The sequence below is a fragment of the Anas acuta genome, chromosome 12 (assembly GCF_963932015.1).
Source record: "Anas acuta chromosome 12, bAnaAcu1.1, whole genome shotgun sequence".
NCBI lineage: Eukaryota > Metazoa > Chordata > Aves > Anseriformes > Anatidae > Anas > Anas acuta.
The window spans coordinates 2,884,994-2,912,573 of record NC_088990.1 but is presented as its reverse complement, the minus strand read 5'-3'; the positions used below and the strand labels follow the sequence as shown (position 1 = coordinate 2,912,573).

The 27,580-nt window shown below is 52.1% G+C and overlaps 1 protein-coding gene and 1 long non-coding RNA gene across 5 annotated transcripts in view; both read right to left on the bottom strand.

Annotated features, from left to right (window-relative positions):
• Nucleotides 1–12,124, bottom strand: part of IGDCC4 (immunoglobulin superfamily DCC subclass member 4) — an 81,399-nt gene extending 69,275 nt beyond the window's left edge. The window contains exon 1 of one of the 3 annotated variants that reach the window (XM_068696407.1): nt 11,744–12,124. In XM_068696407.1, coding sequence (XP_068552508.1) covers nt 11,744–11,840 — 97 coding nt within the window. In that variant the 5' untranslated portion in view covers nt 11,841–12,124. Of the gene's footprint in view, nt 1–4,272; nt 4,429–11,743 lie in introns of those variants that run through there. The other 2 variants (XM_068696408.1, XM_068696409.1) reach the window with 2 other exon arrangements.
• A 4,680-nt stretch (nt 12,125–16,804) lies between these two features.
• On the bottom strand, nt 16,805–21,443 carry LOC137863341 (uncharacterized). 2 transcript variants are annotated; one of them, XR_011100875.1, is made up of 4 exons: nt 20,943–21,443; nt 20,607–20,703; nt 20,231–20,341; nt 16,805–19,261 (listed from the first exon to the last, which is right to left on the bottom strand). It is a non-coding gene; the product is annotated as an uncharacterized lncRNA (long non-coding RNA). The 2 variants fall into 2 exon arrangements; XR_011100874.1 differs by lacking the exon at nt 20,607–20,703 and having other exon boundaries at nt 20,943–21,436.
• Between the last annotated feature and the right edge of the window lie 6,137 nt (nt 21,444–27,580).

Genomic DNA, 27,580 nt, shown 5'->3' with positions numbered 1-27,580 from the left:
CGCAAAGGCTTTAGGATAGGAATAGCGAGTTAGTAGTATTTTGATGCTTGTTCTATTCATATAAGATTGCTTAAGATTAGCCTACAGCCACCTTCTTATGGCAACACCCACCTTGGTCTCGTTCCTAAAGCTCGTTTGTGAAATCGCTTCATTCGGCCTCATCAAATGCCTCGTGTCCCCTCCCGGGGTGTCTCTGGCCATCTGCTGCCGCAGCCTCCAGCAGCCGTGCCCGGCCCAGTTGTTATTTCCACAGATGGCTCCTGGCCCTGCCACCAGGGTTTGTGAGCCCTGGACGTGCTCCACGCTGCCCCAAACACAGCTCCTTCTGCCTCTGCCTTCCCAGGGCAACAGGCTTGCTCCTCACCCCTCTGCTGTGAGGTTTATGAAGAGAAAAGGGGGGAAAAATGCAGGTTGCTGAGCCCCTCCGTTATCTGGCCTGCTGGAATTACCGCTGCCTGAGGGAAGGCGCGCACAGGGCCAGCAGGCCTGGATCTTCCCCAGGGGGACAATCGATGTTCGGCCAAATGGCAGCTCCCACATAACCTTAATCTGCTTTCACCATCCCGATGATGAAAGAACTCAACCTTGCAAGCTGGACTTTTCCACAGGCACTGCCCAGAAGAGGCGTCTGTGGGGCCGCAGACGGGGCCCAGACCTCTGTGACTTCTCCCCTGTTCCTCCTCACCCCATCCGGCTCCTGCAGGGAATCCCACAGCACGTGTACAGCTGGGGAACAAGCACACAGCCGAGCCAGCAGTCAGAAAAACCCTTTCACAATCCCCTTCACAGGGTTTTCTTCTCCCACACAGCTGGCCCGGCAGCTAGGTCTCCCTGACAGCACGTAGATTTCCCTGCTCCTCACAGCACAAATAAGATAACGAGGCCAGAAATCTCCCAAGCCCTGCCACTGCTGTTGGTAGTGAGGTGCTGCGCTTCTCCTGACAGTAAAAGAGGCAGGAGGAGGGCAGGTAAAGCCCGTTCGGCCTCAAGTCCACCCACAAGGCCCCTTTTACCAGCTGGGAAGCCCAGGTACGAAAACAACCCCTAAAAAGAGGAGCACTCGTACGTGGAAGCTGATGGCACGACTTATCTGCCAGTAAAACACAAGCTACAAGCAGCTGAACTGTGATGTTTTAATCAGTGACAGACCTTTTATCTTGTCGCCTTCCCCTCTGCAGGAAGGGAGCAGATCGCGCCCCCGCTCTCACTTGAAAGCTGCCTGCCAAGAAAAAGGGCAACGAAGCCTTCTGCGGGGTGACGCTGCTCTGACACGTCCCAAGACATGCTCACTCCGCAGGCTGAGAGCTTGCACAACAAGCAAAATCCCCTGGGATGTAGTTAGAATTATTTTGTGTACATTTTTTTGACATTTTTTTGTGTGTGTTTTTAAGCAAAGCCAACAGCCTCCCTTGTTTACTCCCTTGTTTGGGGTGTCTCTGCGGGGCAGGATGCTCAGTGCCACCCTACAACACAGACACAACACTCCTGCCAAGAATATCTCTGCGTTCAGGCCGACCAGGCACTTGAAAACTACATATTTGGCCCCTCTCTGCTCCTCCAGAAGCAGCCCCCCAGCCCCAGACCTGATGCCTGTGTCCCGGCTGCCGTCCCAGGCCCACGAGATGCGGCTCTCACGTGCTGCATTATTACCAAGTCGCCTGCCCCCAAGAAGCGAAGTCAGGCTCATCAAACTCCTGCCAACTCTCTCGCATTTCCCAGGTAATTGCACAAACCAGGAATTAATGAGAAATAATGAGCCAGCACACAGGGGAAGAGAAGACAATTCCAAACGGCAACAAAGCAAACTAATGGGGAAGTGTGTTTTAATAGCTCGCTGCAGATGACTTCCAGCCTCTGTCACCCCACGAGAGGCTTTCAGCTCCCCGGGAAGATGCAGGGAGCTCGGAGCACGGTATCACTTCACCCCCAAAGGCACTTTATCAGGATGGCCAGCTGACCAGCCCCATGTGGATGACAGCGGGCAAGAGGAGAGGTTTGAGGAGGAGGAGATGTTAAAAATGGTGAAATAAAACATGAAATACCAAACCTTTCAGCCACGGGAACGCCCACAGCTGGACAATTCCATGGTCTTACCAAGGCCTTGATCACCCGAGAACTTTACATCCTCCTGGCACAACTTCTGGCCTAGTTCAGTTTTAAAAGACAATATTCAACTGTGATCTGGAAACTCGGTTATCATTGCAAACAGAGAGGGACCTCGTTCGTAGAAACAGAGAGATATCCATGGTGCTGGGATGCACGTGGAGATGGGGGAGCCCAAGGAGCCTCCTGAAGCTTGTTAGGACCCAGGCTCAGAAGGGGGGGGGATGATTTTCCTTCCCACTCCAAATTTCAGCTTCTATCATAACAGGAGGAAAATAAATTTCACAGCTCCGGTTCCCAAACCCCTCACATCCACTTCGCTGTTTAACTCTCCAAAACCTACAGTGCATTTACCCGCTGTCAGCACAAGTTTCTCTTCAGAGCACATCAATCTTCCCTTTTTCCAAAGCTGCAGCCAGGAGAAACCTGACAGTTTGAGGACAAAGCAGTAAAAGAACCGGGTCTGTTGCCAAACAGCAGAGGACACAACCTCAGCTCTATGGCACCGGGGTAGCAGAACCCCCCTGGGGACGGTCACACCACCCTGGGGTCCTGCTGCATCCCCCTCCTGGCCCTAAACCTCTGCTCCTTGCACCTCATGCATCCAAAAATGAGACCTGGGCTTCCACGGAGGTTTCACCAAAAGCCCCAAATTGCCCAATTTCTTCCACGGTGAGCAAACGTTTGCCTCTGTGCACCAGACTGCTGGATAAGCACTATAGATGAAGGCTGCTCTGGACCACAGAACACAACCTCATTTGTTAGTAAAAACAGATTAATTTCCATTAATCTCGACTAATTACTGCTGCTCCTCTTTTAATGAGCTCCTGTGTGCCTCAGCACATAACACCAACAGAGGATAAATCCTCTCCTTTATAACCAGGCAACTTTGGGGCATTTTGAATAGCTCCTTCTCTATTATAAGGAGATAATGATGGGAACGGAGCCTCTTCCAAAGAGCCAGCTTCATTTCGGGAAACACTGTGTGATGTGCGTTCAGGTCAGTAACAGCACTGCAAAATCTCTTTGACTTTATCCAACTTTTACTACTGCTGAGCAGGGATTAACATTAATTGCACCCGCCCCATATTAGCCAAGGATTATTTGTTAGTCACCAGCCTATAATCTCTCGTGTTTTCCAGCAGAGACCTCATGCGCATCGCTCAGATAGCTAGCGGGATAATCCAAGTCACATTTTTAATGAAATCTACATAAAAACGCACATCCACGCCCTTGTCTTCCCCTTTCCAAAATGCCCAATTAGTTCAGCTTAGGAAACGCCATAAAAATTAATACTGTGAAATTTCCAGTCTAACAAGTTTCTGGTGAGAAAAAAAAAAATATATATATATATATGCCCTACGAGGGCAACATTTTTTAAAACCCACAAACTTTAAAATAGGCGAACAAGTCAGCGGTCCTGAGGAACTCTCGTTTCCAGGCCTGCACGTACCACGTACACACCTGGGGGTGCACGATGCAACCCCCAGGGCTGATCACCAGCCAGGCACAACCATGCCCTCGCAGCTGCATTTCGTGCAGCCCTCACCTCCTTGTCCCTACGGGTCTCTCCGTTCGAGGCTCACACCTGCAGCACTGCCCCGCAGCCTCGGACACCTCCTAAAGTGCTCCTGCTCCATCCCTCGGAGGGGAATTCCAGTACCTCGTTTTACAGATGGAAAACTGTGACACACGTAAGCGTGGCACGCAGCAGGGAACCAAATGTCTGCTTCCTAAAGCCAGGAGGGTCTTGTAAGAGCTTTCCTGCTTCTGATGCTTCAGGCAGACAGCCGTGCAGAGGCAGCAGATGTTTGCACTGTGAAGTACCAACCGTGTCGTGCAGGTGACATGGCAAAGGGCAGAGGCATCGCTATCACCAGGAGAGGGCAAAGCTCCACAAACTCCACCTGTGCTTGAAGTGCCAACGGAGGACAAGGCAGAGAGACTGTTTGGTGAAATCTGCTGTAGGACCAAGTATTTTTCTATGCCAGCATAAGTGTAGTGACAGACCGTGGGGTGTGATTCCAGCATAGACAGCAACATTTTTCTGTCAAAGCTGCATGTGTGTGCCCCATTTCCTCCTCCAACTCTTGCAAAACCCAAAATCTGCCCCAGCAACAGCCCGGCTGCTCGCCACAGAGGCTCTCCGGGAGCAGGAGGTTTCTTTACCTTTCCCTCTGGCTTGGCTCAGCTCCAGTCACATCTGGAAGCCACGTCCAGCCCCCGTCAAACAGCAGCTCCAAGCTGAGCTGCGAGGGAACAGGTGCCCCTCGGGTCTCGCAGGTCCAGAGCCAAAAAGCCGGGCTCTGAAGCAAAGCTGCTAAAGCTGCTCTGCTGAGCCAGCAGCAAGCTGCTGGGAAAAACGAGGCTTTTGCTTACATTGGTGTCAGCTTCAGGAGGCTGAGATTAAGGAATGGAAAACAGGTGAGAGACTCAAGGCCCCGCACGTACTCGGCTTAGCAGGTTAGCAGGAAACCTGATCAGGGAGGCACACAGGGAGGCTTTTCATACCGCTGCGTGCCTTCGTACCCACCAGCGGTCGGTCTGCATGCAAGTGCACGTTACCAGCTCACCGAGGGGCTCCGACAGGCAAGCACCCACCTCCAGGAAAGAAGTTCCAGTCAGAAGTAGCTGTTCCTCTTACGGAGATGCTCTTTTTGAAGCACAATAAATGTACTGAGATTCGTGCTGCCCACAAGGCAGGAAAGCAGCCAAACCTCGCTAGCCGTAAACCTACAAATCTACACCCAAGCGCCTCGGCTGGTGTAAAACACAACGAGGGAAGGGTGATGTGACAGCTGAGCCTCCTGCCCGCCTGCTGAAGTGTTACCGAAGCCTTTCACCCCACACTTAACTCCCTCGGCCGCCGAGCAGAGAGCCCTGGCAGCAGCCGCAGGCGTGAAGTAAATGGGAAACGATTCTCTGCCAGCAGCTGGGAGAAACTTCCTTCTCTCCCCGCTTCGCACGGAAAGAAAACCCGACAATAGCACTTGAGGTCGTGCTGCCAGCCAGATTTCCAGCGGCAGGCTCTTGAGGAAAGCCTCCAGACACGAGGGCTGCTTCTAAAGACCCTCTTCAGGCGGATGCCAGCTGAGCGGGGGAACTCACGGCTCATCTCCTGCGGGAAAGGTTCGCTTCGGTTTCAGCACAGAGAGGAGGAGTAGGAGGGAAAGAAAGAAAAGTTGCGTTTACTGTGACCTAGGAAAAACAGAGCTAAGCAGTTTTGATCAATATTTTGATTTCCCTGACAAAAGCCGCAATCAGCACTGACACAAACAACTGGTTAGCAAGCTGGGGGGGCAGGAGGGGTAAAGCAAGCCAGAGTTTCGAGACACTCATCTTCCCGTCACAACAATTGCCACCAATGACAGTAATTTACATGGCTAATAGGCAGTATTATGTTTACAAAATCATTCTTGGGAAGAAGGCACTAAACAGTTTGTTGCCAGCCCAGCCAAGAAGATGCTATTTGCTCAGATGCTGGGTTTCTTTTCTCCCCTTTTATCTTCTACACCCATCTCGCCAGGCATCACCGCGGCGCCCTTGCGAGTGCGCACGGAGCACGGAGCACCCCAGCTCCTCCTGGGACAGGCTGAGTTCTAACAGCAGGAAGGGAAAACCCCAAGCCAGCAGGAAATAAGGCAGCCCCAGATCCTCCCACAGCTCTTACCCCACTGCTGCAGATCAGATAACCCCCGACCAGCCCCAGCATCTCCACCCAAGCCTTATCTCCTGCGCGGGGACAGCTCCATCCCAGCGCCCCAGGCTGAGCCCTGGCACATCAGCACGAGCATCTGCTAATCCCCTGCCCTCCCTGACCCCCTCCTGCCTGCTCACGAAGAGCTGCACGTCTCTCATTTCCTCGAGGCTTTGCCTGGAGTCAAAAGCGAGTGGGACTGGTCGGGCACGGGAAGGGGCCGCAAGCAGCCCAGTCCCTTTGGGTCACCCCGATAAAGGGCAGGGCTCTGCGTGCCGTCCTTTCAAAGCAGCATCTGGTATTTCCAGAAAGGTAAGAGCACATCACGTCATGGGACCTTTCCAAAAAGAAAACAGGGGCGCGCTGGGGTTTTTCACAAAGCCATCTACAAAACCATAAAAATAAATAAGATTTCCAATGGGACATAAAAGCCTTCTCAGTTGCAACAATAACAAATCAGTAAATACCCAACGAGTTTTCTTTTAACACCAGACAATTCCACTTCTGTCTGCAGAACACAGGCACCTATTCCAGCACTGGGATCCAAGCAGCCAGCTGCGAGGCAGGGGGAGCACAGCCTCGCATTAAGAGCGAAACTTCAGGTCATTTTAAAGCCTGAAAACCTGCAAGCATTGATGATGCCAAAAATAAAAGAAATTATCATGAAAGCTGTGCATGCATAAACAGCCAAGTTTGGCCAAACCCCTCGGTGTATTCACAGAGCGTGGCACTGGAAATCCATTCCATTAAGTAACGACCTTTCTGGTCACACCGATTAACTTGATCATCTATCGACAGTCAATTTGGAAACTCTCAAGGCTGCACATTTCCCAGTACAGATGGGGAAGCAAAGCAGGACCGCATCCTATCCCTCAGCCTGCTGCACAGGTCTGCTCCACCTCTGCTCCAAGTTCTGCCATCCCAGCACCCTCCCCAGGGTTAATTTCCCAAATTCTTACACTGAACAAGGTGAGAAAAGTCACCTCGACCCCAAAGGGAAAGCGGTTCAGAGACCCAAGCAGGAAACGAGAGCAGGGAAATAAGTCAGAGGAAGGGAAAGCGATGCAGCAAGCTGCATGTAGGTGCGATACCTTCCCGTGCTGGATTTTTAATTCTCCCATCAATTTGCTGAGAGCAACCTCTGGGGATGCTCACCTTTCATTACCACACCTTTAATATTAACAACCTGTCCTCAAGAACTCCACACAAAGATCTCGAAAGAAAATTAAACAGAGAGAAAAAAAAAAGCACAGAATAACCTGCACAGGTTATTCCATGTGAAATTAAATAGTTAGTTAACAGCCTAGTTAAATTTAATAAGGCAGGACCAGGCAATTTAGTTTAAAATGCAGATACGGGTTTTTAAATAATTTCAGAACATTTGATATTAACGTTCCAGAGGGGTATTGTAATTGCTTATCGTAACAGCCACAGAGCATGTTTATTACCCACTAACATAATAAACTGCATCGTATTACTCTCTGCTGGACTTCTCAGATAAAGCAGACCTGTATGGCGACGGCGGCATCCCAGGATTAAGAGCTGGACAGGATCTGGCTCAGAAACAGACCCCAAAAGGCCTGGGTGCCATGAGCAGAGCTCAGGGAACGCAGCAGCAAGGAGAGCACCACGACCTGCCCACCCCGAGAGGAGCATCGTGACACCTGCAAACAAAAAGCGTCAGGAACACTCACACCAGGCTGATGCCAAGCATTTGGCTTCTCCTGGATTCAGTTTTTACAACCGTGAATCCCAGCACCAAGGAGCTGTGAAGGCAGAAAAGCATCAGCGGTGCGTGGAGGTCTCTTACTCCTGAGATTTTACTAAAACTCCACGGATTTTAATAAATACAAGTCTGCTACTTGGAGTGACAGCATTCTCCATTGGGTCAGTGTGCCACGGCATCTTCTACCCTGGAAGCAAATGGGAAAACTGGAGCAAATGGGGAAACTGAGGCAGGGATGGCAAGGGAGTAGTGCAAGGACAACAGGAGGAGCTCACGTCCCCTGCGGCTCCAGGTCCTGTGCCTGGGAGATGCTCTCCAGGAACAGAGGAAAGCAAAGCAGCTCCCAAGCTCTGTGACGTGACTGCCGGCATAACAAGAAAACAATAGCATGTTGTAAAGCACAAAAGACTTTAAAAATTAAAATAAACAAGTGGATACGAGGACTGGAGATGTGACTTCCTGCAGCTTTGCTTCTCGTGACTGAAGTACCCCGTCCTGTCCCAGCAAGGTGCAAGCCCTGCTCAGATCAGAGCTCATCCTGCAGCTGAGGCACTTCGAGTTCTTCTCCCAGCCAGGTTTTCCAGCTCCTCTCCTTCATCCCATGCACCACGACCGCATCAGCCTATTCTTCCATAGAAAACCAGGCTAAAACCACCACAGACTGCGCCCAGTTCTGCTCCAGAAAGCAACGAAATTGCACCAGAGTTGATTTTGGCCCAGCGTGTACTTGGCAAATACTGATAACAAGGATTTACCATATCCCCTCTAATATTACAGCTGACTATAAAGCAAACATTTGCTTCCTACAGATAACAAAACGCCTCTGATTGCTCCGGGTTTATAAAGGTTAGGCTTTCTTCACCCAAGGCAGGGCTGTAGTTCTCCGTGGCCGAGCAAAAAACCCCTCTAGGTGCAACCCCAGCCTCAGTTTTTCCTCAGGTACCCAGTCACAGAGACACAGTCAGGGATCAGCTTGGGATGGATTCCAACAGCAAATTACCATCCGATTAAATATTAATTCCCATCTTAATTATATAACCATGACGAGGCTTTATGGCCAGGCAGCCATTTAAACAGGAGAGGAGCGCGCAAAGTGTGCAAGCAGCATCTCCTACCCTGCAAATGCCCAACCTCCCCGGATTCTTCCCCAGGAGATTCGGCAGCCTTTGGGAAAGCAGCTCCAGAGAGGAAGAGTTTGAACAGCCCAGCACAGGATGGAGCACCAGGAGTCAACCGGAATCCCTGAGCTGACTGGGGACACCGCAGCGTCCTGCCCCGGGACACCCGCACGCTGCGATGCGGATCCCACAGGTGCTGAACGCTCCCGGATGGATTTTATCCCCTCGACACCTTTGACAGAGAGGAGCGTCGCTATTTTTGTCTAAAGATGAGCCCTGAGGACACTGGAGCAGATGAAGCAACTGGCCTGGGATGACAGCAGGAGCTCAAACGAGGCGTCCCCTGTGCCACCGCAACACCCGAGCCCCCCACGCAGCTCCCAGGCACAGGTGGCTCTGGTGCCCCCCGAGCACGGAGCCAAACCAGGCTGTGAGCACACGCAGGGAGAGTCGCCCTCCCTCCCTCCCCGGGGAAAGGCAGATTGCCAAACTTTTGCTTTTTGCATTATTACTTGCACCCCTTTGAAGTGGTTCGCGTACCATCGGCGATACACCCACCCCGCACGGGGCCCCCCGCGGCAGGATCAAACTTTCTACAGCTGTCAGGAGCAAGCCTGCTGCAGAAAGCGGGAGAAACGTCAGAAAATTAGCTGCTCCTGCTTCACTTTAGGCTTCGAGGCAGTGAAAGGAGAGGGCGTTGAAAAAGAAAAAGCTGCAGGGAAAACAAGAACGGAACCAAGGCTGAGCGGTTCCTCTCTCAGCCTCGATGCCAGCAGAAATGCTGCCTGCTTCGGAGCAGCCTCTGCAGTCAGGGTGTGAGCACTGGCTGTCACGATGGCCACGGCGAAACAGCAGCAAGCTCCTGCAGGAGAAGCCTGCCCCTGGGAAGGAGACACGGGCAAAGCCTCACCGACGTGCTGTGCACCGCTGCTCGGCGCTGCCGGTGCTCCGTGGGGGCGGGAAGGGTCTCAAATAAATGGAGAAATTGGGGACTGAACACCTCCCCTTCTCCTGGCATGGCTCGTTCTGCCTCCTTGCAGCCAGAGAGGTGTCTGCGTGCAGGTGAGGTCCTGCAAAGAGAGATCCCAAATAGCAGCAACGCTGACTTCTCCAGGTGGAGGGATGGGGGCAGGAAGGAGGAGATGGGAAGGACAGAGCTGGAAGTTAGGTGATGTCGAAAAATCTGTTCTGCAGCAGCACCGGGGCTCGACCCCAAATGCAAACGCCACAGCCCCAGATGGATTTCGGCTGATCGCTCGGATGGAAAGCTCAGCCCACTTCCCACTGACACATCCCCCCGCACACAGCCCGGAGGAAAGCAACCAGCACAACCCCCTCGCCAGAGTTAACCGAAGAGGTTGGTGGTGGATTTTTTTTTTAAACCTTTTCCTGCTACTGCAGGGCGAGCAGTCCCAGGGCAGGACAGGCAGAAGGTTTTCAAAGCGCTGGCTCACACCCCCGGCTGGCACAGCTGCCGTCACGTCCACCGAGGGGGGAAGGTTTCCAGCCTGCTTCTCTCCAAAGCGTTTCAATACCCAGCAAAGCCTGAACTTTGGATCAAAACACGTGGGCTTCAGGATCAGACGCGCACACGCAGGCTTTCCCAAGACCGTTTCAAGCCGCTGCCAAACGAATCTCAGACTGAAACAAGCCCGTGGGTTTCTTTTCACGACCAAACCCACCTGTTGGAAAGCTCACCCGCCTGCACCGTACGCGGCCCATGGTCAGAAAATGAACAGGAACGATTCCCACCAGTTGCCTGATCGCTTGTAAAAAAGCAGGGAAGCCACGACTGCGGCTCCTCACAGAGCTCACGAAGTTTTCTTGTTGAAGTGGGTTTGAAAAACAACATCCCCTCTCCCTCCCCTCTTTATTTTTTTTAAATCCTTGTACTCCATCAGCCTGCGGATCCACGCTGCGGTTTGCTGAAGGGGCAGCAGACACGGCTCCCACCCGCTGATCCGCGGCTGGGGTCACAGCCTGCCACCCGTCTGCCAAAACCCACACACCCCGATGATATGGGGCCATTTCCACGGACCTTTATTCGCTCCTAGGCACTGCCACCAGCACCCTGCACCTCCAGCAAACGCTGCCCCAAACCTTGCAGGAGCCTACCAAGGGCTTACACAATGCTCCAAAAAAAAAACCACCACAACAAAACAGCAACCTTCCACCGCACGGGATTCCTCCCCAAAAGGCTATTTTGGAAGCCATAAAAATTAAACATCCTTTATGCTATAATTACATTCTGCTGAACCTGAGCATGTTTTAAAAAGGGATAAAAACACCCAAAGCAGCAGGGACGACCCTTCCACCACAACCTCCGCTTTCAGAGCTTGTTTTAAACCAGGGGACGTGCAGGGCTTGCATTTTTTTGGCGTGGCTCTGCCAACCCGCACCTCCCTGCCCCTCACGGGGATGCAGACAAAAGCCGGCGGGTGCCCACATACACGCGGGGCAAACGCCACGTACCCAAAGGTCCAAGGCAGGGACAAACCTCAAACTTCGATGGAGAGCACGGGAAGCCAGAAAGCACCCCGAAATGTGCCCAGGCACGGAGCCCTTTATACAACCCTTACAAAAAGGGGCGAGCACTGGATTCCTTCGTGGGTGGATGGAGAGGGTTCAGGCACCCAGAGCGGGGCGATGCTCCCCTTTTGGGGTATCTGGGTCTGCTGTGAGCTCGGCCAGTGCTTCGCCCTGGCTCAGCACCCCTCCGGATGGATGCTGAGGGCTCGGGAAGGGGTCTCCCCGTGGGGCTCGCCCCAAAAAGTGACCCCAAAGGAGGCACCGCTCGGCGCGGCTGCTGCTGCAGGGGATGGGAAGGGGCTGGAAAAAAGGGGAGAAAGGGGACGGGGTGTGGAAATTAGGGACAGAGAGGGGGAGAGGGGCTGAAAATGGCCACTGAAGCAAGGGGAGAGGGGCTTTTGCGCCCCGAAAGGGCTCAAAACCCCACAAGCGGAGCGCGCATCCCTGCGCTGCCCGCGGGGGGCGAGGGCAGGTGGCGCCGCGCCCCCACGCGTGCCCACCGACTCCCGTGGGCGCGGGGACACGGAGCCCCGTTTCCCCTCCCTCCTCCTCGTCTTTCTCCTCACCCACCTTGCACGGCCAGGACGGCGAAGCAGAGACAAAGCAGGTCCTCCAGCGCCATGTAAGCCCCGCCGGGCGCCGGGAGCAGGGGCCGCCGCGGCCGCATCTATGAGGGGAGCCCGCCGTCCCGCCGCCCCACCGCCATCTTGTGCGAGCCCCGCGCTGCCCGCCCGGCCCCGCTGCCGGCCACGGGGAAAGGGGAGGAGAAGGGGGGGGAAAGGCAGGGAGGCGGCCGTGGCCTGCCGCTGCTCCGCCTTTGGCAGCGGGGCTGAACGCCCAAGCGAGCCCAGGGGTCGCCTCCTCCTTCTTCTTCTTCTTCCTCCTCCTTCTTTCCCTCCTCCTCCTCCTCCTCCTCCCGCCCTCGGGTCCAACAGGTTGCTGCCAGCCCGCGGGCGGCGGCGCTGCCTGAGGGAGGAGGGGGGAGCGCGGTGCCGGCAGGTGGGGAAGTGGGGGCGTTGGGAGCGTTTGGTGTGGTTTTATTTAATTATTTATTAAAAAAAATATATTCCACTCCTTCCTTGTGTCTATTTATTTACGGGCGCAGGTGAGGGTGGAGGGCACCGCCCCGCTGCATGAGGAGGAAGCAAGGTGTCCTCCTCCTCACAGCGCTGTCCATCCATCTGTGTGTCCATCCATCTGTCCATCCATCCATCCATCTGTCCATCCGTCCTGCCTTCGTGGTGTCGGCACCTCAGCGAGCTAGCTGGAGCCGCTCCATGGCTCGCAGCGGCCACGCACAGGCCGGGGTCCGTGGGGTGAGGGCTCGGAGTCCACGGTGGGCTTCAGGGGTGTGAAAGGGTAACCTGCGTTTTCAGCCGTCTTTTTAACAGAATAAAACCGCCAAAACACAGCCACAGGAGCTGGGTGCCATCCACCAGCCAAGCTGAGCAGTGAAAACACGGCAGAGAGTGCTGAGAGATGGAGACCGAGGCCGCTGCCTCCGCGGCTTGGCTGAATCCCAAACACAGCTCCGTGCTGCACGTGTGCACCTACAGGTGCAGGGTTAGTCCTGAGGGTAAATGACACCCAGTCCTGCTTTCCACAGCACAGCTGGCACAAAACAAAATGTGGCCGCGTGTGGAGCAGGCAGGGGACAGTCTGCACCGGCCTCCAAAAGGAGAAGAGGCTGCCTGGCTCACTGGGATGCTTTATCGCTGCGGGGTGGAATGCAGAGAGGGCTCCAGCTATGCAGAATATGAAAAAGGAAAACCTTTTTAATGCAGACCCTCCTATTTATTAGCTTGTTTAATGAACTATAAAAGAAATTTAAATGAAACCAGAAAGGCTGCGTGGTGGGAAGCGGGTTCCCCATGTGTACGAGTTGTGCAACTCCCAAGTCAGCGCTTGGCACTGGCGGCGCAGACGAGTCCTGGAGCCAGCAGCTCCTGCCCTGAGCAGGGGCATGCAGAGGCTGTGTCCAGCTCCAGGACCTCGCTGGGGAGGCAGCTACAACACAGCCACGACAAACCCACCAGCCCCGCTCCTGCACCATCACCAATAACACCAGCTTGATGCCACGTTGCCCACTTTGGGTGCTGTTTCGTTTCAGAGCAACAAAGCACGTAGCAGCCTGGTTTTAATGTGCATGGACCCAATATAGACAGAAAGGAGACTTCTAATCAACCCAGCTCCCTCCTGCATTACTCCCATGCAGAGCTGAAGATTAGCAACCCCTGCAAGCTCTCCTTTATCTCTGAATCTCTCCTATCTGCTCCTTTCTGGGTGAGGTGGCTTTAAAGGTGCTGTCAAATTGCTTTAACGAGGCTAGAGGAATGCCTCCTCATTATGCTTGCTCATAGACACACCCCTGCGCTTTTCCTCAGATACTGGACGTTTCTCCTTGCCTTAAAGCAAGGAAACCTTTACTGAAATACCTGGCAAGTCCAGCAGAACATAAATAACGACAATCACTACCAGTCTGCAGAACACAGCTCTCTGGCTAACAGCGCCTGGCTGCGTTAAGCCATTGACCCAGCACCTTGTGAGCAGGTGGGGCTAGGAGCAGGGACTGACCTGGGCATCAAAAGACCCAAGAGCAATTCTCATCTTTGCCTCCTGCCTGACTTTACAGTGTTATTTAAGACCTCTCTGTCACCTCTCTCTGTCTTCTGCAGGTCAGTGGGAGCAGGAATTAAAGCAGCATTTTAACAACACCAAGCTTGCAGCAGATATGTTTCCCCTCTCAATGAGAGAAAAATAAAAATTAAAAGGAAAAAAAAAAAAAAAAAAAAAAAAGGATGGGGGAGTTTAGCAAACAGCCTTGAACTGTGCGAATGGCTGTAACATGACCTGGAGCATCAGCTCCTGTCACACATACAACTCACATACCCTGCGAGAACAACACCAAGTCCCCTCCGTCCCCCTTGTCACCTGCACCAGCAGGGACAAAGCGAGCTCACGATGAGTGATGTCCCCATAGGACAACTTCTTTACTTTCACAGGACCCAGCCCCACGTACCCAGGCAGGCATTCCTGGTGTCACACCTCCTGGGTAGGCATGAGCCCCTTCAGCAGCCCGCAGGGATGTCCTGTGTGGTGTGAAATGACTCCTCGCAGTGTCTGCAGAGGAAAGAGAGCCTGCGAGAGAGCCACTTTGTACATTTGGGATGGATCAGATAACCCCCTGGCCGTAAAACCATAAAGGACAAAGTGACAGCAGACTGTGCCAACAGGAGGGATGTTCCTTCCCAGATAAGGGCAGTTCTGCCCCAATGCTTATGGCAAGTAAAAAACCCCATTCATGTGCTGCAAGCTCCCCAGTGTTCCTGTCCCTGTTAGCAAGGAGTTTCATTCTGCCTCACAATAGCTGCAAACCTCCGATATTTTGAGCTGAGAAAGTGTGAATGGCAAAGAGCAGCAGCAGCAAGAGGCAGGTGTTTGAGCCTTCTGCTCCCTGCTAGGGAGACACTAAGCTTTGGTGGGTCAGGTGTGTGGAGGGTGGATCATACACATCTCTCGGTCAGTATAAGATCCCAGCAATTAAGAGGTCGTTAGGGGAAATCCAGCTAAAGCTGCTTCAGATTTATCCAGCTCATCAGGAGCTTTACCCATGCAGTCAGCTTGTAGTCCAGGGGGGACAGTGATTTTGGAAGGTGCCCTCTCCTGCCTCTGGTATAGATGGAAGAGGCCCCAAATCTGCAGCACATGTTGCAGAGGTACCTGAAGCAAAGATTTGCTGGGCTCTGAACCCAAACCCACACCGAGCAGCCCGTGTCCACTCCCAGATGGCTGCTGCTGGCTTCAGGCTAGCAGGAACCAGTTGTGCAAGACACGGTGACACAAACAAGGGAAAGAACAACCCCTGCTCCCAAAATACACACACGCACACAGAGGAAGCACCGAGGAACAAGAAGGTTCACAGCGCGTTGCATGGGTTTGTTAATTAGGCAGTGCAATATTAACCCAGGTTCAGTCCGGGTCCTACAGCTGAAAATGCTCTCTGCCTGCCTCCTGGGGGGGTTCAGAGCCTGGAGAACATGTGGTCCAGTGTCAGAGAAGGTAAAGCAAATGAAAGAAATGGAAGTAAATTCAAAATTAAGGGAGATACAGATTTTAAATGGAATAGCTGACCACCTTTGACCACAGCCAGCCCTCCAACACTGAGGCTGACATTTTGAGAGGGATGTAAGCTGCTCTCATTGCCAGAAGAGGTGGCTGCTCTTTCCTTTGTGCTGGCATTTGTGCTTTTAGGAGCCTGGAGCAGGGCAGGGGAAGGGACGGAGCTGGAAACTTCACTGGCAAGAGCAAAAACAACAAGAGCAACCCTCTGCTCCAGCTGCCCACGCAGTCACCCGAGGGTCAGTGCCAGCACCAGGGAAGCAACGGGAACGTACAGGCAGAGGCACGAGGAAGCTTTCAATGCAGCACAAAGCTGGATCAGCTCAAACTCATCACAGAACTGCACCTCACTCCTCCCAGAAAAGGAGTCCCTCGGGGACCTTTACCACCAGGACTCGCTCCGAGGCCAGAATTCTCCTTGCCCGGCAGCAACTTCAGCGCGAGAGGGAGCGTTGACTTCCAGACGAGAGAAGTGACGGTAGCCTCCTGCTCCGTATGTGCGAGCAATGCCAAACAGGAGCAGCTGGTTGCACATAATAACATGCATTGTGTAAGTGAGCAACACAATAAGCAATTTGCTCGACAACCCGGGGACATCAGGACAATTCTGTATAACAGAGAAGAAAGAAAAGAGGAAAAAAACATGTGATGACCAAACCCTAAGGGAGCCTCAGTCTACTACACATTCATTTCATTACGCTTGCTCTTATAAATATTTATTGCACGGGCTATCTCATCATTCTTCCAGGAATGGGTGTTGTGTTATTGCTATGCCCAGAGAGGGTTTTCCCTCTTCCCTGGTCCTGCTGCAGGCAGTCAGCACTTGCCAAAGACAGATAGGGAGCAGGAGTGTGACATTAACAATGGAAAATGCCACTTAAAATGGGGCTCTGGGGCAGATATTGGCAGGTGCATTGTTAGGAGAAAAACAAATGGAAGAGGGAAAGCCAGCAGGTAATGAGATTCGGAAGCTCGTATTTAAAATGGGTTTGTGGTAAAAGGGGGTTCTGCAAACACGGGCCCTGGTCCTACAGGCAGGACCACGAGTGTGCAGAGAGGCACACCCTGCAGGATCCTGCATGGATCCAGGCTGGGGGATTTTGCTTTCAGATGAATGCCAGGCTCCAAAACAACTCGCAGAGAGGCAAAAGTGTGTTCTGAATATCAACATCACCTGCCTGCACATGGAAAACCATCAGGTTAAAGCAACCTAAAAATATCCCAGTGCTCACAAAGCTGTGCAAATAAAACTTGGTGTTTTTGTTTGTTTGTTTGTTTTTTGTCTCTTCGACTCATATTGCTACCTGGACATCCTCTGTGCCCTGTTCTTTGATTACTGGGACTTGTCTCCCGAGCAAGGATTTGCAAAATGAAATGCTGACTTGCCTTGCACAGAGCCCCAACCACTGATTCATTATTCAAGATGAGTGGCTTAGGTTGGGTTACTGAAAGCCTGCTTTAGAAAAACATACTGAGACAGCCCAGATTGGGCAGATTTTGATGAGATGAATGTTTCATTCAAGTTAGTCTCCCTTGCTGTCACATGAGTCTTTTTTTGTGCGTGTATATTTGTTAACCAGCTCGTTCACCGCAAGCTATAATCAAATAAAGGTCTGCGAGAAACATCCCGACACGTTACAAAGCATTGCACGGAACATCACCGCCTTGTAAACAGACAAGACTATGAAAAATAATATTTGCACATAAAGAACATCTGTGGGCTTCTCCTAACAGCAGTCAGCAGGGCCAATAAAAGTTTGGATCCCTCAATAGGCTGAATTTTATGCGCTGCTGAGCTACCTGCTAACCGAGCTTGGGTTTGGGCATAAGGAACACGTGTAACATCAAGGACCGCTGCACCGTCAGCGCTGCCGTCAGAAACACCCCTCAGGCTCCTTTGTAGTGGGAAACGTGTTCATGTGCCAAAAGGAAAGACCTGCTCCGAAGTTTTATTACGTCTTCAGAGCTGGCTGTAAAATGCCACGCTAGGAGCAAAGCGGCGGCAAGCAGGGAGGCTGCGTGGTGAGCATCATCATGCCACCCTCTTGTGGCTGACCCCAGAAAATGGAGCAGCCAGCACCCAGGGATGCGGGGCCGTGCCAGCGGGGTGTTTTTGGAGCACCTTGCTGCGTGACATGGAGCAGGACGCATCAGCACACGGCAGTGGCCACCTTTTAGCTGGCGGTGCCCTAATCTGGCTTCTGAGCAAAAGGGAAGGTTTGGCTAAAAGCACTCCTGCACTTCAGAGACTTTGGGACCTGGATCTGGCCTGAGGATGGGATTTCATTCCAGCCCGACACGCTGAAGCTCTGCAGATGTTGCTGGTGGACAGATGTTTGACTTCTACGTCTCCGGCTACTCTCTGCTCAGGCACTGGGACCGTATACTGTCCTCTTGAGATAGTTTGAGCTCCAAAATCCTGCCTTTCTCTGATATTTCACACTGAGACGGAGAACCTGACATTTGAACGCATTTATCTCCCTGCACCACGAACCCTCACTGCCCTCTTTCCACTCAGCCCCACAGAAGGGCATTGGGAAGGTGGCTGGGCAGCTCGCACACCTCTGTACAGGTGAAGATTTTTAACACCAGTGCTCAGAAACGGCCAATTTGCACCAAAACCAGGCACTGGCTTCCACATCATCCTCGGTGCCCTTACTGTACAGCGCAGGCTATTCCCACCCATCACACCGGCCCGCACCCCTCCGTAGATGATGTATTTATTTATGGATTACTGACCACAAGAAAGAGGAGCTTTGCCCCATTGTCAGCCTTACAGCACTCGCTCTGCTATAAATAATGCATCATTGTTCGCTGTTGGTTTATGGTTTAAGTTCCAACGAGCACCGCAGAGCAGCAGACTCAGCAAAGATGAAAGCAGCGCGGGGCATTAGGAAGAGAAATAGTACCAGCGGACGAAGAGCATTAGGAAAACAAAGCCAAAATGTACTGTTCCCGGAGTTATTTTAATGTCAACTTCTGCAGCCAAAGACCCGCTTTTACCTCTAATTGAGAATCGCACAAATCTGTGATTATCCTCTGATTTTCGCTCTGCTTTCTCCCAGTTGTGAGCTAATTCGATTTCAGATAAACACTAATTAACACAAGAGGTCACCGCCGTGACCAGCAGGCACCGTTGCAACGCGACATTCAGACACACTGAAAGATCAAAGGAGCTGCCGCCGCTTCCTTTGAAGTCCCCAATTAAATTTCCCACAACTCCAGCTATTGTTTTACATCTGCTTCGTCCACGGGGGAGAGAGGGCAGAGAGCTAAGACACCGCTGCCTCTAATTGGGCTCTTTTCCCTCTCTTCTGACAGGTTTCTTCCGTGTGGGTTTTTCCTCCAGATTGGTTGGAGGAAAACTTGGCCAAAAACGTCCAAAACACAGCTATTATCCTGCGGGGCTACACGGGCTGAAAGCAAAGCCGTGGGGAAGCTGATTTCCCTCCGGCGAGCAAAAAGGGCATCAGTGCCTTTCTTGGGACGTTTGATTGATAGCCTGTAAGAAGAACTCATAAAACGTGCCTCTCCCAGGCTATTTAGGCATTTCCCTTTTGGTGATGAAGGAGAATATTAGATTAATGCAGCCGCTATACTGGTGTTATCTCCTGTTTTTATAAGAAAAGGTATTTTATGGTGTGTGTACCCTCACGGACACAACCTGTGGCTGCACAAGCCCCGGGCTGGTGCTGTGCTGCTGCCCATGCTGTGGTCCCTCAGAGGTCTCCTTGGAAGGGATTTTTGTCCAGCTTTTGGCAAAACAATGGTAATATCAGACTTGTGCCACCACTCAGCAGAGAAACCGAGGCTGGGGCAGACAAGGGGAAGTGAATTCTGCTCTTATCCGTGGGGGAGCTCGCTTGAAGTCAGGATTAAGGCGAAATAGCACGGGGAAGGCTGCACAGCAGCTGTCTGGGCTGTACAGACAGGGAACATCAATCTTGAGAGCTGTCAACCCAGAGCATTCTGGAAGAAAAGAGAAGGAAACACCGGGCGGTTAGCTGGTGCTATTCACCCAGCCAGGGGCTGGCACCCTCCAAGCTGGGAAGCAGATGGGCTCTGGGTGCCTTCAGCAAGAGAGGAAGGGTCACTAATGTGATCCTGTATCCAGAAACGTCACCAGAGGATGTATCAGTGTCCAGAAACATCACCAGAAAATGCTTTTACTGGGAGGAGGGTTGAGGAGTGGGTCTGGGCATCCTCCCTCCACACCAGCCCGCTCTGGAGGGAGAGAAAAATTTACTTGATGCCCACAGATGAGGTCAAGCCATGACTTACACTCACTCCCAGCTCATGCTCAAGCCTAGGTTTGCACACCTAGCCTCTTACCTCGCTCATCACACGGTTTTCATGGGTTGCTTTTTCTGCAGCTCTGCCCCTCAATTCACCAGCCAAGCCACCTGACCCTCTGCTGAGGACACTGAGTTACCTTAAAATACTCATTTTCCCCACCACTGTGCTCCTGGATGCTGCAAAGAGTGCTTTGCTGGGCCCAGGATTTAATCAGATTAATTAAGCTGCACTTGTATTAATTTAAATTACAAGTATCTGAGGGCTCAGCCAAATCAAGTGATTTATGGGCCATATCAATCTAATTAATACCACCAACTCTTAAAATAAAAACCTAATAAATGAGTTTATTATACAGTTGTAGGATTGACTTATTAGTTTTGGGTCTCTAGTGACATGGCCAATTTGATGGAAGTTTTATCTCCTTGCTGGGAAAAGCTCTCCTTTTTTCCCCTTCCCTCTTGCTCTGCTTGAGAAGTGCATTGGACAGGGGGAGGGAGATAAAAACAAGGTCACTTCTCAAACATGATCCAAGCCAAGAGGTCCCTGAAGCCCTTCTGTACGCAAATGGTGTGGGTTTTCACACCTGTGAGCAGCCAGGCAAGAATTAGCTCTCTATAAAGATTAAAAAAAAATAACTCTTACTTGGATGCAGCTTCAAACTCTGCTGGAAATTGTTGTGCTCCCTTCATGGACAACCTACATAAAAGGTTTGCTGTGACACAGCCTGATGCAGCCCCTGGCTGGGCAATGGGGCTGGCAAAGGAAGAAGATAAGGATTAAAAGCTTTTTAAGCTGTTTTTAAGAATTAAAACCCATGGCAAAGCATGTAGATGGCAGGAAGACTTCAGACTTCCCATCAGAGGAAAGTTTCTCCTGGTCTTCATGTGCAGAACAGCAGGAAGACCTCAGTGGCCGTAACTTGCACCGATACGGCAGAATTACCCATTTTATTTAAAAATGCATGAGCTGGAAGAGGAAAGAATTTGAGGCACAAATAGATTTTATTAGAAATAATTACCTCCAGGAAGAGCGAGGAGAGGTTTTATCACGCTGTGCTTCCAGGCAGCGTCGCGTGTGGGCAGGGGCAGCGTGACAGCGCTCTTGCAAAGCGGCGCCTGTGAATGCCAGGTATCGCAGGGACATTTTCAAATGAAAGCCAGAGATAATCCAGGAACATTGCTAAAAGGTGTAAAATGGCTGGATGGCACGGAAATGTTTAAATGTGGCCTTTGCTAAATGTTAATGGAGAAACTCCACATAATACGTCCTACCTCCTGCAGAAGGATAATGTCTGGCCAACAGAAGGATTAGAGATGGAGGCTGATTTTGTGTAAAGATAACAAATAACTCTTACCTTGATGCAGCTTCGTGTTGCATTGGAAATTGTTGGGTCTCCTTCTTGGACAACCCATGTAAAAGTATGACAAAAACATGTATTTAGTGCAAGGTAATCATCCAGCTGCAAAGGAAACTAAAGCTCGGTGTAAATATGCAGATGAAATCGGGATCACTGAAAAAAATGATTGCTCTGCTACAACTGGGACAAAATTCACAAAGTCTACAAAATCCTTTTTGTGTTCTGCTGATCTCTGGGAGGTACTGGTGCCCTTTCTGGGTGTGCAGAGGGGTCCCGATGGGGATGCTCTGGCAGCATCACACCATGGCTTTCACAAGCACCTCTTCTCCCTGGGATTTTTTCAGCTGTTTTTTTTTTTTTTTTAGGGTTGTTACTTATCTCAGGTGTGTTGTCACCTGCAGGTGGGCGTGAAGCTGCCCCAACCAAAATGAGACACCCCGAGCTGGAAAGGCCACGGGGGGCAGCCCTCCTGAGCTGGAAATGAGCCGTGCCCGCTGCTTGCTGGAGCTGCAGGGCTCCGGGATGGGTTTTCTGGCTGGGAGCATCAACGGGACCAGTGCTGCCATCCCCAGACCCGATGGATGTGTAGTTTAAGCGGGGCTGGCGGCAGCTGCACCACGGGAATGGGAATTCCTCCCGAGCCAGAGCGCACAGCAGGGAAGAGCATAATCTGCGTGATTTACGGGCTGCGGCTCTAGTTTAAAATACATTAGGCTCCAACTATTTAATTACTGGGCACTACCAAATCACAGAGACAGAGGAGTCGGTCACGTCTGCTAATGCCAACATTTATCATCCTATTTATCTACTCCAGCTTCTGAGACCCATATCGAATCACTTTCCTCTATTAGCTAATAATGCGCGAGTTTATTCCTCATACCTCTGGGCGGCCCTCGATGGATATTGCAGCTCTGCTGGCAGCACGCATCTACCTGGGGATAGATAAACTGGTTTAGAGCATATAAAGAATTGTAATCACCAGCCAGAACTCGAATCAGAATCAAAGCCTTTTTCCTGCTGCCTCCTACCCCCGGAGACACAATTTCTCCCCGGAGAGCGAATGCAAACAGCGCTTGGGTTTTTGGGCCGGATGAAGCCTCCTGAGATTTCTAAGAAATCATTAAATATCTACAATTTATGGTTGCAGGAAGGCAAGGAAAAATTAAGCAGCTATCTGAGAGCTGGTGAATGGGACCGGCATCTCCTCTCTAGGTCCGGCCAGGGTTTCTCATCCCCAAAACCATCCCGAGAAGTCTTGCAATGCCCACACGAGCACAGGTGAGGTCTCCACAGACAAGCCCAGTCCCACTCAGCAGGAAGAAGACAGTTTCAAGCAGTCTCATTGCCAGAAGAGGCTCAGCCTCCTCTCAGCATCGCATATTTTTCTGTCCTGAAGCTGGGCGTTAAGCAGAAAAAAGCCTCGGGCCTTCCCTCCTTGTGCATTCACAGCAGGGGACAAGAAAAGAAATGTCCTTCGATTCCATGGCAGGGATTTTTTCACTGATGCCTCTTACTTACATCACTATGATGGTTATCTCATTATTGTTTATACGTCTCATACATGTGTTTTAGGATTAAGCCTGCGCTTGAGCTGGTGACACCTCGAAAACCCGAACAAGCTGAGCTGCAACCAAGCGGCCGGTACCAAAAAGGCGACACCGTGCTGAACGGAGCTTTTTGGGGGAATTATCTCTGGATCCTCACGAAGTCCTCGGGAAGAGTTGGGAGCTGAAGCTGTCTTTAATTGATAGCCTGGCCACTGAGGAGGCAGTATCCATAGAAACCGAGGGGCCTCGGCAAGATGACAAACAACGCGGCAAGGGCCTAATAATAGCAGAAATAATGAGGTGTGGCCAAAAAAAAAACCCAAGCAGGCATCTTGCAGGATCGAATGGGTGGGTCCAGCCTAATGAAAGCCTCACGGATGGCAGCAGTGACCGGGGGAAAGGGACACACAGCCAGAGGATGGAGCAGAGCCGCAGCATCAAAGAGGCTTCACTCTGTAGAGCCAGAAATTGGGAGCAGCGTTTCCCAGGAGCATCCCGAGAGCATGGTGCAGGGGTCTGGTAGCATTTTGGAGCCACCTCATCACCTTGGGGACAGCGTTTTGGCCTATGGGGATGTCTGGCCGGGCAGGAAACCCTTGGGGACTTTGGATTTGGGGCCGGGGCTGAGCGATGCCGCTCCTGGCCCCGTGTTCCCACGCGCCGTGGCCGAGCATCTCCTGCCCGCACCGCCAGGCACTGGTAGGGGAGCCCTGACCTTTTCCTTAATTAGCTTAAAACCGCACAATAAAAAAATAAATAAATAAATAAAAAATGGGAGAGGGGGAGAAAAAAACCCTCCGTAAAAGCCAGTCGCGAATCAAAAGAGGCAACAGTGAGAGCAAGCAATGTGTCACCACAAGTGGCCGAGTCAATGGAAACCTTGTTAGGTGGGGAACAAGGGTCTCCGCTAACAAGCTCTTATCTGTGTTTTTGTTTGCCATTGAAGGTGCATGTCATTAGCAGGAGTGTTAACAAGAGCTCTCAATAGCTTCATATGGCCGATGGCCTCTGAATATTCATGAAGGTGTGAACAGAATGTGGGAAAGCCGGGGAAGAAAAGGCGAGAAAGGCAGCGAGAGGGCTCATTGTGCCCGGAAGAAAGGCCCCATTGCTGGGTGGGAAAAAGGGCTCCTGAAGCCCTGGGACAACAGCCCATTCCCCAGGCAAAACCTGCCCTTCAAGCCGTGCCCTGGTATTGATGGAGCCCAAGACTGGGATTTTTTTTTTTAGGAGTGCTGGCAAGAAACCAGCGCCTGTCATTGCAGGTATTTAGCCAGTGACTGCCGTGATTTTATTTAAAAGAATAATAATAATAAATAATAATAATAATAATAAAAGAAAACAGCAAATAAAATAAAAAATAAAAGACTTAAAGGTGAAGGAGCACTGCTCCAGCACCGCATCGTGCAAAAGGGAACGGCCGCTGCCTCCTGGTGTCCCCCATGCCCACACATCCCAAAGGAGCCCCAGGTTTGCCTCCAGCAGGACCCCAGACCCCAGTGGGGTGGCAGAGAAGGGGAAGCAGCAGAAGTTGGGATTTAGGATGAGGAACGAGTGCCGTCGTGGCACAGGGTGGTTTCCCTGAGGAGCAAAACGCCCCCCGAGCTGCTGCTTCTCCCAAGGCTCCAGTCGCGCGACAGCCCCGGAGAAATAGTTTTCATTCAACAAATCGATGAATAGAAGCAGAGTATGGCAAAAATACCGCCGAGCCCCTTCACTGATAACGACAGCTGCTGGGCTGCGAGGGAGAGCGGGAGGGGGGAGCGGGGGAATAGATTAAAAAATGTAAAAAGCAATGAATCACAGCTGGGGGGGGGGGATCGTAAAGCTGCAAGCCACCGCTGCTCCCACGCAAACGTACGCGGTGTTTACTCATCTATTTCTCGTGAAATTTGAAGTAGAATAGGAAAGGAGAGAGGGCTCGCAGGTCTGGAGGAGCCGGGAGCTGTGGCTGCCATGGGAGGAGGGCCAGGACAGGGTGCCCAGACGGACAGACAGACAGATCGCTCCTTGCCAGCTGGAGCGGGAGCGCTCCGCTGTACAAAAACCCCACCCAGTGGCTGCCAAAGTGCCCCAAAACCACCCCAAATTCCCTCTACACAAGGAGACAGGGTGCCTGGTGAGGATGATGCCCTGCCCTCTCAAGGCACATGCTTTGTAGGCCCCCAGACACTGCTGCTCTTTGCTTGCTGCTTGGACGCTCGCTGGCTGGGTGGCATTTTGCCCCCTGCCCTGTCTGTGCATTTTCCCAGCCCCTCCTTTGGTTTTGAAGCAAATTTCCAGCAAAAATCACCTTGACGTTCACAAACAGATCCTTGCAGCTGCTGGAACAGCTTCTAATGGGCACAGCACAGAAATGCTTTGGGGCAAACCATCCACGAGGTGAGCTTTGCTTCACATCTAGGAACATTTCCCCCATTGGCGAACTCAGAAATGGCAAAATTTGGGTCAAGCTGTACTCTGCCACCTCTATTTTGACAGGGATTTGCCTGCAAGATGACCTGAAGAAAGTTTCCAGGAGGTCAAAACCACTCTGTTCCTGCAAATTTGCCTTTCCATTTCAAACAGGTTTTGAGGTTTTAACTAAAACACTGTCAGACACAAGCGTGAAAGGCTTAATTCAAAGCGAAAGGGCTCGTTTTTTTTTTTTTTTCCTCTCCAGCATTTCGCTTGCCAGAGCTATCCTTCGCTGTTTGTTTTTGATCCGCTTCAGATGCGAGGAAATATTGAAATCGCGAGCTCCCTGCGAAATGCACAGCCTGGCTCCCGGCCAGCCCCGGCTACGCCGCGTGGGAAGCGAGCGCGGGGCCAGCACGCGAGGCTGCGCGCCTCCCAGGCAGCCTCAGCGGCAGCTCCCGGTGTCCCTCCGTCTGTTGGCTCAGCCTGAAAAAAAAAAAAAAAAAGAAAAAAAAAGAGAGAGAGACTCTGGGGAGGAAGATGCAGCTATTTACTTCCCCGCTGCCATTTGCAGTTTCGTTCTCAATCCCGTCAGGTGCGCGGAGGGTTGGTTTTGCCTGCTCTAAGGCCTTCCAGGAAAGATCTTTCCCTTGCGCTGTCCCAGGCCGGCACTACGAAGCCCGAACGTTAAAAATAAACCATGACTTCAGCCCCAAAGGACAAATTCCTCCTCCGGATGCTTGCTCCCTTCTCTCAGAGCATGGATGTTGGGAAGGCACTTCCAGCAGCGAAGCTGTGCCCCTTGTTCAGGACAGGGCTGGGGCAGGACCAGCGCAGGGGGCAATGCCCAAAGAGAGAGGCTGGAGGGGGAGCAGCTCTTATGGAGCAACAACTCAGCATCGTGAACCCCAAACCAGGATCTGTGGTGCTTTCACACAGATGGATCCACCCTGTGCCAACCAGGATGCCCTGCAGAGAGAGCCATGATGCTCTTACGCACTGAGGACAAATTTTGAGCATCACTTCACATACGGGACACCCCAGCAGCATGCCCATGCCCCCTGGGGAGAGGATTTAGGGGTAGTGTGGCCATGCCCCCTGGGGAGAGGATTTAGGGGTACTGTGGCCATGTGAAGCCCGATGGCAGAGCCCTCATCCATCTGAAGCTGGTGAAGTGAAGCAGAGCATCCCCCTGGCCCGCAGGACGATGTCCAGCTCCCTCCAGCAGCCAGTAGCAGGAGGCACGCACATGCCCGCCAGCTCATCCCATTGCAAATACCACCTCTCCCCCTTTAAAATCATGCTGGAAAACATGTTTTGTCGCAGCCTGAAAAGGCTGTGAAGTGCTGCGGTGATGCCGCGGGAGGGACGAGTCTCCATGGGAACTGCGGGGTTGGTTATTCATCTCCAACAGCCGAGCGAGCGGACTCAGAACACGCCACGTCTGACGGCATGCTGGGGACAGGGTAGAAATTGGGGCTGAAAAGCCCAAAGGGTTTCCAGAGCATCAGTGGCTGAAGCGTAGTGTGCAGCACCACGGCTGTCTGCTCCCAGGGTTTCTCACCCATGGGTCACAGTGGGACAGGGAGTGAGCGGGTGCCCTGCTGCTGCCCGCAGCCTCCAGGGATGCCAGCAAATGGGGGTGCCCAGGGAAAGGCAGGACCCCACACCTCACAGCCACAGGTTTCCCTCTTTTAAAAAATAGGAAAACAAAACAAAACAAAAAAGATTCCCAGAATTTCAGAGGAAAACAACTGAAGGTTGGAAAGGGCTCCGTTGGCATCCCAGAACCCGGTGCTTGCAGCAGGATGAGCTCTTCCCCGCTGCACTTGCACGTGTGCCCCTCTTGGCGCTGCACAGCATTTGGGGAGGCCATGGGCAAGCTGAGCACCCTGAAAGTGATGCTGGTGAAAGCTAGGATGGGTCAGTATTTGTGTCTGCATTTGAGGCAGCAAACACAGGACACATAGAGCTCACAGCCAGAAAAGTCACAAATTTAACTTAAAACTTCCTGGGCTGGTACAGTCAAAGGGGATCTTGCTCTTTTCCTTTTAAATGCCTTCTGCAAACACCAACTCCCAGGGACACCAACTTCTTCTTGTAGGCCTGGAAATGCAGCCAGAAGTATCCCAGCACCATATGGAGGGTGCTTGGGGCAGAAAGTTGGGCTGCCCTCACCCTGACCAGGGCTACTCCCCCACTTCCAAATCGAAGCTTTGCAATGCTCACGCAGAACATCTGATGCAGGGTTCGGCCTCCTGCACATGGCAGCATCATCACGAGGAAATAATTGCCACCTGAATCGGGATGCTCGGTTCACCTGCTGTAAAGTCTGCTCCGGTCTGCAGAGCTGAAGACACAGGCTGCTGCGTTAGGGCAGCGAGCGGGACTGCCTAATGGCTCATGGAATTGGTTTCCTCCTCTTTTGCGAACACGGGTTGATAAATGGCTGCTTGAAAGACCGCTGCTTGTTTTCCCCAGTCATTTAGAATCAGAGGGACGGCACAAAGCGCTTGTTTGCCGGCGTGATGTGGGAACGTGGGAGCTGCCAATTCATCATTCCTGACCCAGCGCCTCCGCCCGCCGCAGGAGCCCAGTGCCACGGCCGCCAGCCCGTGTTGGCGGCCCCTGGCCTCGCCTCGGCAATCGGTTCCCGTTATGGAGGTGTGAATGCTGCGGCAGCTTGCTCTT